Below are 18,476 nucleotides of genomic sequence, written 5' to 3'. Positions count from 1 at the left end.
GCACAGGCAGACAGAGTGGCAGGCTAGAGGCAGAGGGAGAAGCAGGCTCCCTGCCGAGCAAGGAGCCCAATGTGGGACTTGATCCCAGGACGCTGGGATCATGACCTGAGCCGAAGGCAGCCGCTTAACCCACTGAGCCACCCAGGCGTCCCATATTCTCTAGTTTCTTTAGAAGAATGGTTCTCAAGGTGAAATTCTCAGACCCCTAGAGGGTCCTCGGCACCCTTTGGGTGGGTGGGGTCTATGAAGTCAAAACTGGGTTTCGTAATAATATTAAAGAATTATTTGACCTTTTTTTTTTTTTTTTTAAATTGTGTTGATGCCTACACTGAGGGGCAGAAGCAGTGCTGGATGAAACTGCTGGAGCCTTAACCCAAGTCAAGGCAGAGGCACCAGATGGCCTGAATGTCCTCATATTCCTCACCACCACGCAGTCTGACTTTTAAAAACGCCAGTTTATTAGTTACATTAGCGTGTCCTTGATGAAGTAGTACAAATTATTAATTTTATTAAAAGTAAACCCTTGAGTCTTTAATCACAAAAGAGGACAAAAGAGGAAATACATATAAAGCGCTTTGTGCAGTATGGAATTTTGAAGGACAAGCACCTGTTCAGGTGTTTATGTCGAGAACTGATCTGTACTGCTGCTCCGTTTTCCGTTTGTGTTGTCATTTGGCAGACAGCGTTATTCAGACTTGCGCTACTTGGCAGACACTGTCTTGAGAATGAAGGAAGTGAGCCTGTCACTTCAAGAAAAATAACTGACAGGATTTGTTGTCAATGATAAAATTGAGCTTTCAAGCGAAAATTTGATTTTTGTCTGCCACTGGGCGCTTGACAACTTCCTAGTACTTAAAGACTGTTTTGCTGAGCTCAGTGGTGATATTAATGAATTAATTTTTTTTTAGTACTACCAAATGAAATGTATCAATATCTAGGAAGTCTGCATAACTCAACGAACCCCTATTTTCCAAATGACTTATGTCATAAAATCATGCATGAGTCCGTTCAAAGTGCAAAATAAATCAGTGGGATTTCTAACTGACAACAATTGATTGAATTTAAAGTATATGAAAATCCAGATGTTTTCTATTAAGGAGATTTGGAAAAAAAAGATCCTTCTCACTACTTTTTGGGGAGGAAGGGGTTAGAAAATATAATTGATTTCGTGAGAAAATACTAACGGGTAAGATGCTTAATATTGTGATTTTTAAATTAATTTTAGGCATAGGTATTTAAAAACATTTTTATTTTAATTCCAAATGCAAGAAATATCTGTTGGTATATTCCACATAAACAGACGTTCTCAAGAGTCCTCAGTAATTTATGAGTATAAAGGTATCCTGAGACCAAAAAGTAGGAGACCCCTCACCTGAAGCACTGGTCTTCAGCCTTTAGTATCAGGACCATCAGTGGAACTCTGGGTCCTACCTGTAGAGATTCTGTTTTCATTGGGCTGGGGTGCAGTGTGGACATTGGGGTTTTTTAAAAGATACTACTGTGCAGCCGAGGTTGGGAACCACCACTCAGTCCCATGCTGGAGAGGCTCTTGCCTTGAAACTTCACCTGCACGTTCATGGGGTCTGTGAGCTAAGGCCTTTCTTCCTCAGTCTTCTGACAGAGATTTCTCCAGCATCAGCTATATCCCAGGCACTATTCTTAGCGCTGGAGATAGGTCCGTGAGCAAACAGAAAACGCCTCTGCCCTTAAGGAGCTTGTGTTCCAGGCAAGGAGACAGATAATAACACCACTAGGCAGAGAGGTCTTTCTTTTCTATAGGGCCGAGGGTGGCACTAGTCAAATATCAGAGCCCGGGGGGACGTGTGGTCCTGATGCCTGGGCTTGCTTTGCCTTCAGACCAGGTTTTGGGCCCGGTTTGCTGCAGTCTTCGGAGCTCGTGCCCCCGGAGCCCCAGCAGCCACAGACGTCGGCTGAAGCCCCATTCGCCGCCCGAGGGATCTACTCGGAGGACGTGCCATCGGTGGCCCGGCCACGGCCCGTCGGGGGCACTACAGGTACATGGGGCTGTTTAGCTTGCATTCGGCCACAGTCTGGCAGAGGACATGTCAGACTTCGCGGTGTTTCAGTGTCCCCGTGTTCGGTGACCTCCTCCACAGGTCTGAGCCGCCTTCCCCTGGATCCTGGTGGAGGTGTAGGCAGGGGAGGTGGGAGGAGAGGGAGGCTGAGAGATCCCGGGACTGACGCCCTCTGGTTTGTTCCTGGGTCTGTGTCTCAGAAGCTGTCCCTTCACCTGGAATCACGGCACAACTCTTCCAGGGAAGACATTCCTAAATTCTCACGGTACACAGAAAGATCTCTGGCTGGGCTCTTGGTATGGCATTAAAACAGTGTTTGTTTTAAAGAAGGCATTTTTCCAGCTTGTGATAAGCAGCTCTGGACGTTGCTGGCCAGTGACCTGAGGGAGGTTTTGTTTCATTTGTTCCTCATGATGAGGGTTGCTGCTCATAGCTGACAGGCAGGGCCCAGCAGGGCCGAGCTGAGGTTCCTACATGGCACTGGGCTGGTCTGCCCCAGTGGTTTACCTGAGAATTAAAAATTGCTTTGTAATTAATTATCAATTAATTACATTGAATTAATCATCATTATTATATAATTGTCGATTAAATATAATTAATTAATTAATTAAAATTGCTATTTCGTGTCGTGGAACCCCATCTTAAGAACAGCTGATACTATGAATGGCTGTTCATGGTTCCCAAAGCATCTGTGGAGTTTCTAAGATTCTAAGCCCTTTCTTTTTTTTTTTAAATACAGCTCAGCATACTCTGAAAAATCCTCAGATTTCATGCTACCTATGTTTATCCCAAGGGCTCAAAGTCTCTCTATTGTTTTCCTTTTTATTTTATTTTCATTTCTTCACCTTCCTGTTGGAAGCTTTAGTGAGGAGCCATGACATATTAAATAGCTTATCTTTTTTTTTTTTTTAACTATTATCTTTCTGGATGATCCCTACCTTTATAATGTCATCAAGGAACCAGTTTAAGCCAATTTGAAACTTGTAATAATTGGTGAATAATTACCCATTATGGTTTCTTTGGAAGTTCTTGTATGTTGCATTATCAGTCAACCAAACAAATAATATATCTGGTTGTCCGACAGGATTTCATATATTCTACATGTGCTATGCTTACAGTCAGTTTTGTTTCTCCTGCTAATCACTGTTTATTGGAACATTGTTGTGTATTATATATCCCAAACAAAATTCAGATATGTCCATCTTAACTCTAGAAGAATAGAGAAATGATACATATAGAACATTTGAAAAGGATGTTATTCTTAATAATTTCTAATAAGATATTAAGTTATGTAAAAACTTGTGATAGAAAATATTAAGATGTACTTTCTGACTGTAAAATGGTCAAATATGTCTATGTCTAAAAATTAGTAAAAGCAAAATAAAGATAGTATCTGGGGAAGTATTTAGCAGATACATAGGTCCATGAGGTGTTTTTATTAGAGGATGACTTGTATAAATTGATAAGTGGGCAGATTTCAGAGCATGAATGGGCAAAGGACAGGAAGAATGAATTCACAGAAGGAATATTTGTGTGGCGTGTGTGTCACATGAAAGTAAACATATGAAAAATGCCCAGTTTTGAAAATTACTAAAGAAATGCACATTAAAACCATGGTGAGACACAATTTCAGTGTTCTATTTTTCCATAGTAACATAGCGTGACAACATTAGTACCCAATTTCTTGCTCTGTACAATGGACGTAATGTGTTAGTACTTATCTCCTGTCATTGTTTTGAGGATTACAGAAGAGAAAAGATATGAAGGGCTCAAAATAGTGCCTAGCATGTTGTAAACTCTCAGTGAATATCAGCTACAATTATTATGTTTTCAGTGGTGGGGTATAAACCACTGAACATTCAGAAAGCAGCTGGGCAACGCGATTTACTGAACTTTGGATTTGGTAATTTCACTTTTGCGAATTTAGGATTCTCCTCCCCAATGAAATCCAAACACTGGGAAAAAACTACATGTGCAAAGATATTTATTAGTGCATTATTTATAATAGCAAACAGTTGTGAGCCCCCTAAATGTCTAGTAATAAGGGAATCAGTGAGTAAATTGTGGATCTATTTATTTATTATTAATTAATTCCTTAATTTCATTTTATTTTTTTTTTAATCCCAGTATACTTAACATATAGGGTTATATGAGTTTCAGGCATACAGTATAGTGATGCAGCATTTCTGTACATTACTTCGTGCTCATCATGGAACCAAGTTTATCTCTTTCGCCTATTTCACCCAGCCCCCACCTCCCTTCTCTGCTAACCATCTGTTTGTTCTCCATAGTTAAGGATTTGTTATTTTGTTTGTCTCTTTTTTCTTTGTTTATGTGTTTTGTTTCTTAAATTCCACATGAGTTTAATTGTATGATATTTATCTTCCTCTGAGGGACTTATTTCCCTTAGCATTACACCCTCTTGCTCCATCCATGTCATCGCAAATTGCAAGATTTCATTCTTTCTTACGGCTAAGTAATATTCCAGTGTATACACACACCACCTCTTCTTTTTTTTTTTAATTAAAAAATTTTTTTTCAGTGTTCCAAGATCCATTGTTTATGCACCGCACGAGTGCTCCATGCAATACGTGCCCTCCTTAATACCACCTTTTCTTTACCCATTCATCTATGGTTGGATACTCGGGTTGCTTTCATAACTTGGCTATTGCAAATACTGCTGCTATAAACATAGAGGTGCATATATCTTTTTGCATTAATGTTTTCATTTCTTTGGGTAGATACCACTAGTGGAATTACTGGATTGTAGAGTAGTTCTATTTTTAATTTTTTGAGGAAACTCCCTACTATTTTCCAGAGTGGCTGCACCAGTTTGCATTCCAAGCAAGAGTGTGCAAGGGTTCCTTTTTTCTCTGTCTCCTTGTCAACACCCGTTGCTTCGTGTTTTTTGTTTTTTGTTCTTACTTTAGCCATTCTGACAGGTGTGAGGTGATATCTCATTGCAGTTTTGATTTGCGTTTTCCTGATGATGAGTGATGTTGGGCATCTTTTCCTGGGTCTGGATATCTTCTTTGCAGAAGTGTCTGTTCATTTCTTTTGCCCATTTTTAATTGGATTATTTGTAGGGTTTTTTGTTTTGTGTGTTTTTTGTTTTGTTTTGTTTTTGTTTTGGTACTGAGTTGTATCAGTTCTTTCAAGATTGTTTTGGCTATTTAGGGTCTTTTATGGTTCCATACAAATTTTAGAATCATTTGTTTTAGTTCTTTGAAAAGTACTGTTGGTATTTTGATAGGTATATTTGATAGGGATTGCATTAAATCTGTAGATTTCTTTGGGTAGTATGGACATTTTAGCAATATTTGTTATCCCAATCCATGAGCATGGACTATCTTATATTTTAGTGTGTCGTCTTCAGTTTCTTCCATCAGTGTTGTATGGTTTTCAGAATACAGTTCATTTACCTCTTTGGTTAAGTTTATTCCTAGGTATTTTATTATTTTTGGTGCCATTATAAATGGGATTGTTTTCTTAATTTCTCTTTCTGATACTTCAATATTAGTATATAGAAATGCAGCAGATTTCTGCATATCGATTTTGTATCCTGTGACCTTACTGATTAATTTATCACTTCTAGTAGTTTTTTGGGGTCTTTGGGGTTTTCAATACATAGTATCATATCTCTGCAAATAGTGTAAGTTTTACTTCTTTCTTACCAATCTGAATGCCTTTTATTTCTTTTTGTTGCGTAATTGCTATGGCTAGGACTTCCAGTACTATGTTGAATAAAAGTGGTTAGTGGACATCCTTGTCTTGTTCCTCCTGATCTTAGGGGAAAAATCTCTCCGTCTTAGGGGAGAATGTCTCAGTTTTTCACCATTGAGTATGATTTAGCGGTGGGTTTTTCATATCTGGCCTTTATTATGTTGAGGTATGTTCCCTCTAAATATAGTTTTTTGAGGGTTCTTATCAGGAATAGATGTTTTACTTCATCCAATGCTTTCTCTGCCTCTACTGAAGTGGTCATATTGTTCTTTACTCTTGTTGATGTGATGTATCACATTGATTTATTTGGCAATATTGAATTACCCTTGTATCCTAAGAACAAATCACACTTAATTGTGGTGAATTATTTTTTAAATGCATTGTTGGAGAACAGGCTGTAGATTGCCAAATCCTGTTCTAGACAAATCTAATCCATTCAGTGCAGATGTTAAACAAGGAATTCCTATGTTGGATGCCTATCATATATGTATGATAGTATATACTACATAAATTTACGTATATAAATATATGTGAACTTATTCTATATAAATATATATAATGCACATATTAAAAAAAAATAAATGCATTGTTGGATTTGGCTTTCTCATATTTTTTGAGGATTTTTGCATTCATGTTCATCAGTGATATTGGCCTGTTTTGTGTGTGTGTGTATGAGAGAGAGAGAGAGAGAGATGTCTTTATCAGGGTAATGCTAGCCTCATAGAATAAATTTGGAAGAGTTCCTTCCTCTTCTGTTTTCTTGGAATAGTTTGAACAAAATAGGTATTAACTCTTTTTTAAATGTTTGGTAGAATTTGGGGCACCTGGGTGGCTCTGTCAGTTAAATGTCTGACTCTTGATTTTGGCTCAGGTCATGATCTCAGGGCCATGGGATTGAGCCCCACACTCAGCAGGAAGTCTGCTTCAGATTCTCACTCTCTCTCTGCTCTTCCCCACCCATCTCTCTCAAATAAATGAATAAATGTTAAAAAAAAAAAATAAATGTTTGGGTGCCTGGGTGGCTCAGTTGGTTGAGCGACTGCCTTCAGCTCAGGTTATGATCATGGAGTACTGGAATCGAGTCCCTCATTGGGCTCCCAGCTCCATGGGAAGTCTGCTTCTCCCTCTGACCTCTCTCATGCTCTATCTCTCTCTCTCAAATAAATAAATAAAATCTTTAAAAAAAAATTTAAAAATGTTTGGTAGAATTCATCTGTGAAGCCATCTAGTTCTGGATTTCTGTTGGCTGGGACTTTTTTGATTACTGATTCGATTCCATCACTGTTAATTGGTCTGTTAAAATTTTCTGTTTCTTCTTGATTCAGTTTTAGGAGGTTATATGTTTCTATGAATTTATCCATTTCTTCTAGATTGTCCAATTTGTTGGCATATAATTTTTTATACTCTTCTCTTATAATCCTTTGTATTTCTGTGGTGTTGGTTATTACTTTTTCTCTTTCATTTATCATTTTGTTTGAGTCTTGTCTTGTCTTTTCTTTTCTTTCTTTCTTTCTTTTTAATGATTCTGGCCAAAGGTTTTTCAATTTTGTTGACAGTTTCAAAGAACTGGCTCCTAGTTTCTACTGATCTGTTCTGGATTTTGTTTGTTTGTTTGTTTGTTTTTGATTTTGTTTTTAGTTTCTACTTTGTTTATTTGTGCTCTGATCTTTTTTATTTTCTTCCTTTTACTGTTTTTAGGTTCAGTTTGTTCTTTCTCTAGCTCCTTTAGGTGTAAGGTTCGGTTGTTTGAGATTTTCTTCTTGAAATATGCCTGTATTGCAATAAACTTCCCTCTTAGATCAGCTTTCACTGCTTTCCAAAGATTTTGGACCATTGTGTTTGTTTTTTTGATTTGTCTCCCTGTGTTTTTTTATTTCCTCTTTGATTTCTTGGTCAACCCATCCATTGTTTAGCAGCACTGTATTTAACTTCCATGTATTTTTGATCTTTCCATATTTTTTTCTTGTGGTTGACTTTTAGTTTCATAGCATGGTGGTCATAAAAGATGCATGGTGTGACTTCAGTCTTTCTGAATTTGTTGACACTTGTTTTGTGGCCTAACATATGATCTGTTCTGCAGAATGTTCCATGTGCATTTGAAAAGAATGTGTATTCTGTCTTAGGATGGAAATGTTCTGAATCTGTTAGATCCCAGGGGTCCAATGTGTCATTCAAAGCTACTGTGTCCTTGTTGATGTTCTGTTTGGATGATCTATCCATTGATGTAAGTGGGGTGTTTTAGTTCCCTACGATTATTGGATTGCTGTCGATACTTTGTGTATATTTGTTAATAGCTGTTTTCTGTATTTGGGTGCTCTTTTTTTTTTTTTTAAGATTTTATTTTTATTTATTTGACAGAGAAAGAGATCACAAATAGGCAGAGAGGTGGGGGGAAGCAAGCTCCCTGCTGAGCAGACAGCCCAATTGGGGGCTCAATCCCAGGACCCTGGGATCATGACCTGAGCCGAAACCAGAGGCTTAACCCACCTAGCCACCCAGGTGCCCCATGGGTGCTCTTATATTGGTTGCATAAATATTTACAATTGTTATATCTTCATTTTGGATTGTTTCCTTTATGATTATGTAGTGTTCTTTTTTGTTTTTTGTTACAGTTTTTGTCTTAAAGTCTGTTTTATCTGATATAAATATTACTATCCCAGCTTTCTTTTCACTTCCATTTGCATGATTATATATTTTTTCATTTCTATACTTTCAATCTGTATGGGTCTTAGGTCTGAAATCGGTCTTTTGAAGGCAGCATATATATATTTTTTTAATCCATTCTGTCCCCCACCCATGTCTTTTGAATGGTGCATTTAGTCCATTTACATTTAAAATAATTATTGATAAGTGTGTACTTACTGTCATTTTGTCACTTGTTTTATGGTTGTTTTGTAGTTCTTCTCTAGTCCCCTCTCTTGCTCTCTTATCTCATGGTGGCCTGGCTTAATTTAGTGATATACTTGAATTCCCTTCTCTTCATTTTTTTCAGATCCATTACTGATTTTTTCTTGTGGTTACCATTAGGTTTATATATAACATCTTATGCATATTGCAGTCTATTTTAACTTGATGGTCATTTAAGTTTGAACCCATTCTAAAAGCACTACATTTTTACTCTTCACCCTTCCATGTTTTAGGTAAATGGTTTTATACTTCGCATCCTTTTATTGATGTGAATCCCTTGACTGATTTTTATAGATATACTTAATTTGTACTGCTTTTGTGCTTCCTACTGTTCTTATTTTTGCTATGGTCTCATTTCTGCTCAGAGTCCCCTTTAACATTTCTTGTAGGAATAGTTTAGTGGTGATGAATTCCTTTAACTTTTGTTTGTCTGGGAGACTCTTTATTTCTCTTTGTATTGTGAATCATAGCCTTGATACTTAGAGTATTCTTGGTTGCAGGCTTTTTTTTTTTTTTTTTCTTTCAGCACTTTGAATATGTCATGTCACTCCGTTTTGGTCTGCAAAGTTTCCACTGAAAAATCCACTGATAGCTATATGGGGCTTCCCTAGTATGTAACTGTTTTCTTTTCTCTTGCTCTTTTTTGAAACTCTCTGTTTATCACAATTTTCTTGCCATTTTAGTAACTATGTGTTTTGTTGTGGACCTCCTTTGGTTGGTTTTATTGAAAGCTCTCTGTGCTTCTAAGATCTGAATTTCTTTTTCTTCCCCAGATTTGGGAAGTTTTCAGCTATTTCTTGAAATATATTTTCTGCCCCCTTTTCTCTCTCTTCTTCTGGGATCCTTATAATGCAAATATTGTACTTGATGGTGTTCCTGAGTTCCCTTAATCTAGACTCATTTTTTATGATTATTTTTTTCTCTCCCCTGTTCAACTTGATTGTTTCCCACTACTCTGTCCTCCAGAAATTTCAGTGACTGAGTTTTTCATCTCTGATTCATTCTTTATGTTTTCTATCTCTTTGTTGAGGGTCTCACTGAGATCCTCCACTCACTTCTCAAATCAATGAGTATCTTTATGATTATTACTTTAAATTCTTTATCTGGTGGGACGCCTAGGTGGCTCAGTTGTTAGGCATCTGGCTTTGGCTCAGGTCATGATCCCAGAGTCTTGGGATCAAGTCCCGTGTCAGGCTCCCTGCTCAGTGGGAAGCCTGCTTCTCTCTCTCCCGCTCCCCTTGCTTGTGTTTCCTCTCTTACTGTCTCTGTCTCTCTGTCAAATAAATAAATAAAATCTTTTAAAAAAAATTCCTTATCTGGCTTATTATCTTTCATTTAGCTCTCTTGCTGTGATTTTGTCCTCACTTTCATTTGGGACATAGTCCTCTGTCTCCTCATTTTGTCTAACTCTCTGTGTCTGTTTCTGTGTGTTAGGAAAGTCAGCTATATCTCCTGCTTTTGAAAGTAGTGGTCTTATGAAGAAGAGGTGCTGTAGTGCCCTGAAGTGTCCTCTGTTCACCAGAACATGGTGCTTAAGGGGTATCTCCTAAGCACCTCCTGTGTGAGAGAGCCCCCTGTGTTGTGGCTGTGCCACTTTTGCCTTCAGTCCAGTTGTTGGTGATGGCTCTTGTTGCCTGTTGTGGCCAAGATTTGGACCCTTGTTGTTAGTGGGCTGTCTGGGGCCACTGGGCTTGTTTTGGGTCAGACCAGGTGTTTGCCAGAGATACAGTAGCACTGAACTGCAGGGCACTTTCCCTGTGTTGTCCCCTTAGAAGCTTTCCTTGGTTAGCGGGGCTTGCAGTCACAACAGATGCCTGCCCCCAGCCCACTGCTGGGGTCCCAGTTGGACTGCTGTGTGTGTGGTTATCTTCCTCTCACTCCAGAGCAGGAATCCCTTTCTGAGTGGTGCTGATCCCGGTCAGGCTGGTTGCTTACTGCCATGCTGTGACACTTCTTTGTATGGATTCCTGCCAAGGTGGGTTGGAGGGAGTGTGTCTGCAGGAGGATACAGGAACAGTGTGCCCAGTGTTAGCAGAGCTTCTCAGTTCTGCCTGGGGAGGAACCTGGAGCTTCTTTGGAGAGGTGCTAAGGACAGGTCGGAGGGGGTGGGTCCACAGGAGTGTGTGAGGACAGAGGGCACCATTAGGGAGCTAGGTGGAGAGTATTTGTGCTGTGCTGGTTCCTGCAGGTGTCACCTATATGTAGGCTGGCAGTGGTGGGCAGGGAAGTGGAATCTCTATACCCCAGGCATTTTACAAACTGTTGCCTCTATGCTGTATCAAAGTGGGGCTGTTTTTCCGCTGTCTCTTTAAGGGTGGGGACTCCGTTTCTTCTTGCTCTCTGGCTTCCAGAGTTGAGCCTATTCATTTTTAAAGTTCTGGGTCTTAAACCCCACTGATTATAAGAATTCATGAAGTTAAGACCCTCTGGTTTGCAAAGCCAAATGATACAGGGATTGTATTCTCAGTGCAGGCCCGCTGTGCCTGGGGTGCCTGAGCTGGAGTCTTCTCCTCTCCCTTCTCTGTGCTTGCAGTGACCCTCCTCCTGAGGACAGTCTAAAGGGTTGGTTTGGTTCTCGACTGCATCTCTGCCCTACCTACCCTTTCTGATGTGGCTCCTTCTCTATGTTTAGCTGTGGAGAGTCTGTTCTGCCTGTCTTCAGGTCATTTTCCGGGTTATTTACCCTGATGTGGGTATTCTCTAGGTGCATCTGTGGGATGAAGTGAGCTCAAGGTTCTACTTCACCATCTTCCCTAGAAGTCCCCGGTTGTGCAGCTATTTAAAATGAAGAGCTCAGAAAGAATTAAAAAAAGAGGGTTTTAAGATTTCCCAATTGCCTCTTACTTTTATGGTACTTGACCTATTTTATCTCTTTCAGTTCTTGAAATAACATCGGGAGGTGAATTTTTTATGCCCATTTGAGAATTGAGGCATCAAGGCTCAGTGGGAGTGGTAGGCAGCTGCCCAAGGTCACAGTGGTGGGGCTGGAATGCAAACCCAGGTTTCCTGCGTGTGATGCCCCACTTGCATCATGGGAAAAGCCTGTGCTGTAAATTAAGTTAACAAAGCAAGTTACAGAATTGTGTCTCAATTAGGATTTCAACTACCACTGTAGTTTTAACACAAAGGTATGCTTTTTTGTCTACGTACTTGTCTGCACCTTGGTAAATGCTGGAGAACAGTGTGTTGCATTTTTGTTCTTTGCAGGATTTGCTGAATGTGTGTTGGGCAAACAGTACTGATGGTCCTAATAATTTTAATAACTATATAAAACATCAGTACCTGGCATGAGTTTCTGCAGGGTATATTGCTCTGATAGGAGCATGGCAGGTTTTTTCTGACCTTTAGTTATTAGATATCCAAATAAAATTGTGGTATTCCTTTTTTTTTCTTTAATGTATTTGGTTAATGGAGGCTGTTAATTTGATAGGTCGAGTAGGAGAGAACTGGAAGGTGGAGAGGCCCACCTCCCCTACCTCTGTGAAATCTTTGAACCTTGTAGGACCGGTCCACACAACACAGATGTATTTTATGATCTGAGAAGCTTTTGAATACAAGTATTTTATTTCACAGTGCTTAAAGATCACTTTTTTCCTCCCTTAATCTATGAAATAGGGATATATCCATATACCAGAAGTTGATGGAGGAGAAAATATGTCATTAATATGTCATTCATAGCTACTTGAGACTACAGCATGTCTACGTGTGGAGCATGAGCTCTAGAGAGACTCCTGGCTTTAGCCAGCAGTGTACCTCACTGGGGAAGCTGGGGGGAGGGAGCCTTAAATTTTTAATTATGACATAGACAAGTTAGGGAAAAATAGGAGTATAGTGAAAATAAATATACTTAAACATTCTGAAAGGAAAGAGATAGGCACCCTGCCTTTTAAGAAAAAAAAAAAATGCATATTGTATTTTCTCTCCTGTGAGTCTCAACGCCACGAGCAAGAAGGAACTAGGTTACATCTTCTTTATGATTCCAAAACCTTTCACTCGTTTTTTCTAAGTAAGATCATCCTTATTTGTAACCTCTATAGAAATGATCGGAAGGGCCCTCTATTATAGCCATTATACCCTGTCCTTTGATGTCTAGCCAGGAAAATAAGAACATCACTGTGTTGGGAATAAGAGCCCATGAACCTAGAAGCTCACGGTCTGTTTTCCGTAGGAAATGTTGTTCTCTGGAGATAGAATTGGTGCCATGTTTGAATACTGCTTGTATCCCTTGTCCCTAAGGAAGAGCTGTGGTCAGAACCGAAGTGTCTTGAGCACAAGTGTCCGACTCTTGGTTTTAGCTCAGGTCATGATTTCATGTTGTGAAATTGAGCCCATGTGTTGGGTTCCCTGCTCAGCGGGGAGTCTGCGGGAGATTTTCTCTCTCTCTCTCCCTTTTCTTCCACCCCTCCTCTCTTTCTCGAATAAATAAATCTAAAAACAAAACCAAAACAAAAAATAAACAAACAAAAAACTGGAGTATCTTGCCAGGCAGCCTCACTTCCCAGCGAGTGGTGACCAGCCTGTCCCACTGTGTTCCTTCAGGCTCCCAGATTCAGCACCTGACACAGGTGGGAATTGCAAGCAGAATTGGAGCCCAGCCAGTGGAAATCCCACCCAGCAGAGGCGGCCAGTATGGGGGACCTGGCTGGCCTTCATATGGGGAGGATGAAGCTGGCCGAAGAGAGGCTGTGAGTATCTTGTGTTTGGGTCATCACTGAAAACTCAGACATAATCATTAAATTTAGCTGCTTCTGCTTTGAGGATCCCTTTTTAAAACCTACATTAAAAAAAAAAAAAAAAAGTTTTAACCTCTTTCCCTTTTCTCTGTGAGTGTATTTTTGCTTGCAGTTTTTACGTAGTAAATTCCCACCCACCCAGGGTGGCTGAGTAATTACACTGTACTTATAGAAAGCATATAATTTTACATGAGGCAGATTTCAGGCTTAAAGTAGTGAATTTTTGAAAATAACCTTTTAAAAAGATAGTAAAAGTGATACTCATTACAGAAAATCTGGACAAAGACCTATAAGTAACAGTTACCTTTAAAATTTTTCTAATTTTTATATAATGTGGTAAAAGACACATAATATAAAATTTGCCATCTTAGACACTTTCAAGTATACAGTTCAGAGGTTTTAAGTACATCCACGATGTCACGCTACTATCTCCATAGTATTTTTCATATATATACAGTGGAAATTCTTTGCTCATTAAACACTAAGTCCATTTGCCCTCCCCCCTCCTTACCCCAGCTGCAGGCAACCACAGTTGTACTTTCTGACTCTGATTTTGACTTTCAAGTAGTGGATTTGAACCTGTAGGTGACTAAAATCTGGACTTGATCTTTGGTGTTATTGGGTACATTTGCATGATCTTACATACCTACTTGCTCCCCATTTATGGTTTGTTGTGGGTTTATCCACATCATTTCCCTTATGACCCCCCACGGAGTTGCTTCAGCCATAAGCTCACAATTTGGGCGTCCTAAGGCACAATTTCTCTTAGAAGCTTCTCATCCCTTTGATCACTCCTTTATAGGGATGGGATCAGTATAGGCATAGATGCTCTCCTTTGTGTTTCTCAAGAATTTTACATGCATTTACATGTCTTTCCAGCAAATGCACTAAATTATTTTCCTGACTGGAGGCTTCTACTACTCAGTGAAAGAAAATTAATTTGAGAATATAATTTTCCTCTAATAGATACATTATACTTTGAATTTCAGGTGTCTGCTTTACATTGCTGACCTTTTTCTGCCTTCATTGTGCCTAACTTATTTTCATACGGTATTTTGGATTTTCCTATCAAACCCGGTGTTTACGTGACCCTGACACTTTATCACTATTTGGAAATGTGAGGGCTTGAATGCCATGTTTACCAGGAGACTTTTTAACATCGGGGAAACCACAGATTTAGTACTCATGTATATATCTAGAGAGAGATTTTTCACTGAAAAAATATGAAAAAAATCACTGAGTACAATAATTCTAGTCCAATGAATGCCCAAGTACTTTATATTATGCAAATATAAGCAAAACTGTTGTGTGTCCTAGTGCAGATAACTTTTTAAAGAAAAGGCTGTGCAGAAGAGTCAGTAGATACACATAAATAGAATAGAAAATGATTTTGTGACATTCCCCACGTGCTGCGGTCCCCGTGTGTGTCCCACGCACACCCTCCCAGGGCAAAGCACCGTCCCAGAGCAAAGCAGTTCTTGTCAGTCAGTCTCTCTGCAAGTACTTGCTCGTCCCTTCCAACTCTCAGATACTCTCATCTGACCCTTCACCTCCACGGGACACCCCAGCTGTCCAGGTTCCTTCCTGTTCTCCCAGTGGGCCCCTCCCTTGCACACACAGGGACACCGAGACTTGGCCAACCTCATCATTCTTTCTGTCTGCCTTTAAGCCAGTATTTAATAGGCACCTGTTAAGTTCAGGGCTTGTTTTTTGGTACTGCTCTCCCTCCAGCAGTTCTTCCACAATTTCTATATTCCATCCCGGGGGCCTTCTTGGAGGGCCACGTTCGGTGGGAGGTGGGCAGGAGGAGTTCAAGTCCCGGGGGCACGCCTACCACCAGTTTGAATGGGATTTTCCCTCCTGCGCTTCCCTGGGAAGCCCAGTGACGTTTGCCGTGTTTTTTCAGACGCACGTGCTTGGACATCAGGAGTACTCTAACTCGCCACTGTTCCAGGTGCCAAGGACTTCAGGCAGGGAGCCCTCCGCTCCTCCCGGGAACCTCCCGCACAGGGGGCTGCAGGGCGCGGGGCTGACTTACACCACCAGCTCCACGGAAGACCTCCAGCCTGGCCACTCTTCAGCTTCACTCATCAAAGCGATCCGCGAGGAGCTGCTCCGGCTTTCCCAGAAACAGACCGCGGTGCAGAACTTCCACAGCTGATGGGCATCGCCTTGCAAATTTGCCAAGTATCCGCTTCCCGTGGAAGCAAGACTAAACGGAAATCAATGAAATGGGTGTTGGTGAGAGAACGCGCCTCTCCTGGGCTAGTGCCCGTGGGAGGGAGCGAGCGGCAAAGGTAGAAGATGCCATAAGTCACGGGACGGCTCACGATGCTTTTAATAAGTGGGCAGTTTTTTGACCACTTGGGTTGTAGTCGACATGTACATACTTTTGGCCAAAAGCCAGCAGCATTTCGTGAAGGCAAACCACAAACCTAAGCTAATGAAAAAAAAATCACTAAATTCATCTCCTTTTTAAAAGTAAAAGGGAAACGTGTAGATGGTATAGGTATGAACGGAATCGAGCATTTCCGTGGGAAGGTGTGATTCAGACTGGTTTGTATGGTGAACTTGCTGCTTTGTTTTCTGAGAAAAGAGATTTGAAGACATTTTATTAACAGCTTGATTTCCCTCTTTTTCTCCATAGGAACTTATTTTAATAGTCATATTAACAACAAAAATACTAAGACTGTTTGGGAATTAAAAAAGCTACTAGTGAGAAACCAAATGATAGATTGTAGAGCCTGATGATTCCAAAAGAAGCCATCATCTGCATTTTTCCTTCTTCTTCTGGTGCTACAGCTCTGAGGGCCCCTCCACCTTTATGTCTGTGAAATGCAACTTTGGCTTTTGCAGTGGAAGAACACGCTGAAGATTTCATTTTGTTCTAGAAAGAAAAAAACAACCAACCTCCCAAACGGGGTGGGGTGGGGGCCTTGGGGAAAGTTTAATATTTATTTGGTTATTGAAAATACATATTGAAGTTTAGATTTACATTCTTAATTGTATTTGCTCTTTATTAATTGGGCGCATGCAAGTACCAACAACATCCCATTTCGGTGCATGCCGTCATTAAGGTCAGACCTACAGAAGGAGGCTTTCAGGAAGTCATAACCAATCCTTGCACTTGGCTGATGAGTTGCTCAGAAATTATGTTTGAATGAGAAAAAAATTATTTACCAAAACTACTGGGGCCAACAAATTGTTATTCACAAGTACATTTTTCGTAATCACATTCTCTGTGTTCAAGACCTGGAAATGGAACAGAGTTCAATCCAGCCTCTCAGTAATAAATCAAGAAATGTAAAGAAGAGCTTTGAGGACCACAAGGGAAAGGCAGGAGTTGCTCCTGGTTTCTGACTTTATTGTGCACGACCACTGAGTGACTGTTAAAACCATCTTATGTTCTTGGGGCCTGACAGAGGGTACCATCTGTCTTGAGATTCACTTCTGAAGTAAACATTTCCCTACTTCCCCAGCTAGAGTAAGGAATATAGTAACAAGGGCCATTCTTTTTTCTGATACCTGGGTGAAGCACAGAGGAAAACCATAACAGATTTCCACTGAGAATGCTTTTTTATTTGATCTGCTAATACTTTTGATGAACGACAGATAAACAGAGATTTGGAGCTCTGATGAATCAAAATCTGCAACAAATTTTAAGAACCCTGAAACAGCTAAAATAGGTTTCCGAAGTATAACCATTGGGGTCCACAATCATGTTTTAGCGCTTCCTTAATGAAGCTGGTCAGACAGTCTGATGATACAGGGAATATTTCTTCTGGGAAGTTAAATGTAGCTTTTTCTTCCTCTGTGCCAGTATTCGGGAAATACCAGCTTTCCTGAATATGTTAGGAATTTGAGATAGCCAAGCAGAATTTTATTATGGACACCTTACAGTAAATTCAGGTCGTGTGACAGCAAATGGAGTAAACGTAGGCCCTTTCCTCCCATTCTGCTCAGTGTCCTCTTTGCACACAGTGTACTAAGAATGGTTACCTCCTTTGTACATCCCAGAAATGGGTTTCTGTTTTCCAGAGGGCTGCGGTAGTGATTTGATGCCTTTCAGACTAGTATAAAAGGATTCCACCTGTATTGTTATGCTTAGAATTGATAGACTTTTCAACTAATGTCATGACCAAAGATAACATAGGATAACCCGTAGTGTGTGGTGTGGTGTGGGCAGGCTCATGGGATCACCAGCACTCTTGTTTTGATTGTAAAGCATACTCTGCACCTGTTTCCTCTGAACACCTACAACAGTTTCCTGTGACCAAACTCAGGACAGACTGACTGTTGTTGGGAGCACCACACCCAAGTGGGTCTTTGGACACTCGGTTAACATGATCTTCTTAAAAGAAAGGTTCTCTTGTTGATCTTGTGTGGCTTTGGAGTTCCATTAACTGAAGTACTCTAAAATGAAAAGTCAAATTTTGTGTCTATTCTCTTTTCCTAGTTTAAGTCTGGTGGTGGGACACCTGGGTGGCTCAACTGGTTAAGCGGCTGCCGTCAGCTCAGGTCATGATCCTAAGGTCCTGGGATTGAATTCCACATCCGGCTCCTTGCTCAGCAGGGAGCCTGCTTCTCCCTGTCTGCCTGCCACTTCCCCTGCTTGTGCTCACTCTCTCTGATTAAAAAAAAATAATAGTAAAAAAAAAAAGTTCTGGTGGTAATAATGCAAGCCATTAGGTTGAGTCAGAATTTCAGAGGGGGTTGGAGATCATTTTCAGAGTCTACTTAGTCACCAACTTGCTATGTCAGGTACCTTCCTGAGCCTCTTTCTCCCCATCAGCCAGATGAGGACGGACCTCTTCTGTCCACTTCCAAGAATTGATTGTTTCAAGATTCAGATATGATCTTTTGTGCAAACAACCCTTGAGGAGGGTGCACAAATCTTGGTGAAATGTAAAATGTTATCTGTATGATTGAACTGATATTGGACAGCCCGACATGCTGTTATCTACCAGTGAATGACTTCACATGGAGGTAACCAGAGCAAAACTAAGGGCACACCATGTGACTCCTCTTCCTCTTTCTCTATTTGCTTGAAATTCACTTCCTTCATCCTTAACTTTAG

General features: G+C 40.3%; 1 protein-coding gene across 1 annotated transcript in view; it reads left to right on the top strand.

The window, feature by feature from the left end:
- The window catches only part of KIAA1549 (KIAA1549 ortholog), a 135,291-nt gene extending 117,359 nt beyond the window's left edge, over window positions 1–17,932 (top strand). Inside the window, exons 19-21 of the mRNA XM_044247032.1 lie at window positions 1,858–2,015; window positions 13,206–13,351; window positions 15,306–17,932. Coding sequence (XP_044102967.1) covers window positions 1,858–2,015; window positions 13,206–13,351; window positions 15,306–15,560 — 559 coding nt within the window. The 3' untranslated portion in view covers window positions 15,561–17,932. The remainder of the gene's footprint in view (window positions 1–1,857; window positions 2,016–13,205; window positions 13,352–15,305) is intronic.
- Window positions 17,933–18,476: the final 544 nt, after the last annotated feature.

Source organism: Neovison vison, chromosome 4, assembly GCF_020171115.1.
Source record: "Neovison vison isolate M4711 chromosome 4, ASM_NN_V1, whole genome shotgun sequence".
Taxonomy (NCBI): domain Eukaryota; kingdom Metazoa; phylum Chordata; class Mammalia; order Carnivora; family Mustelidae; genus Neogale; species Neogale vison.
This window is presented reverse-complemented; position numbering and strand designations above follow the sequence as displayed.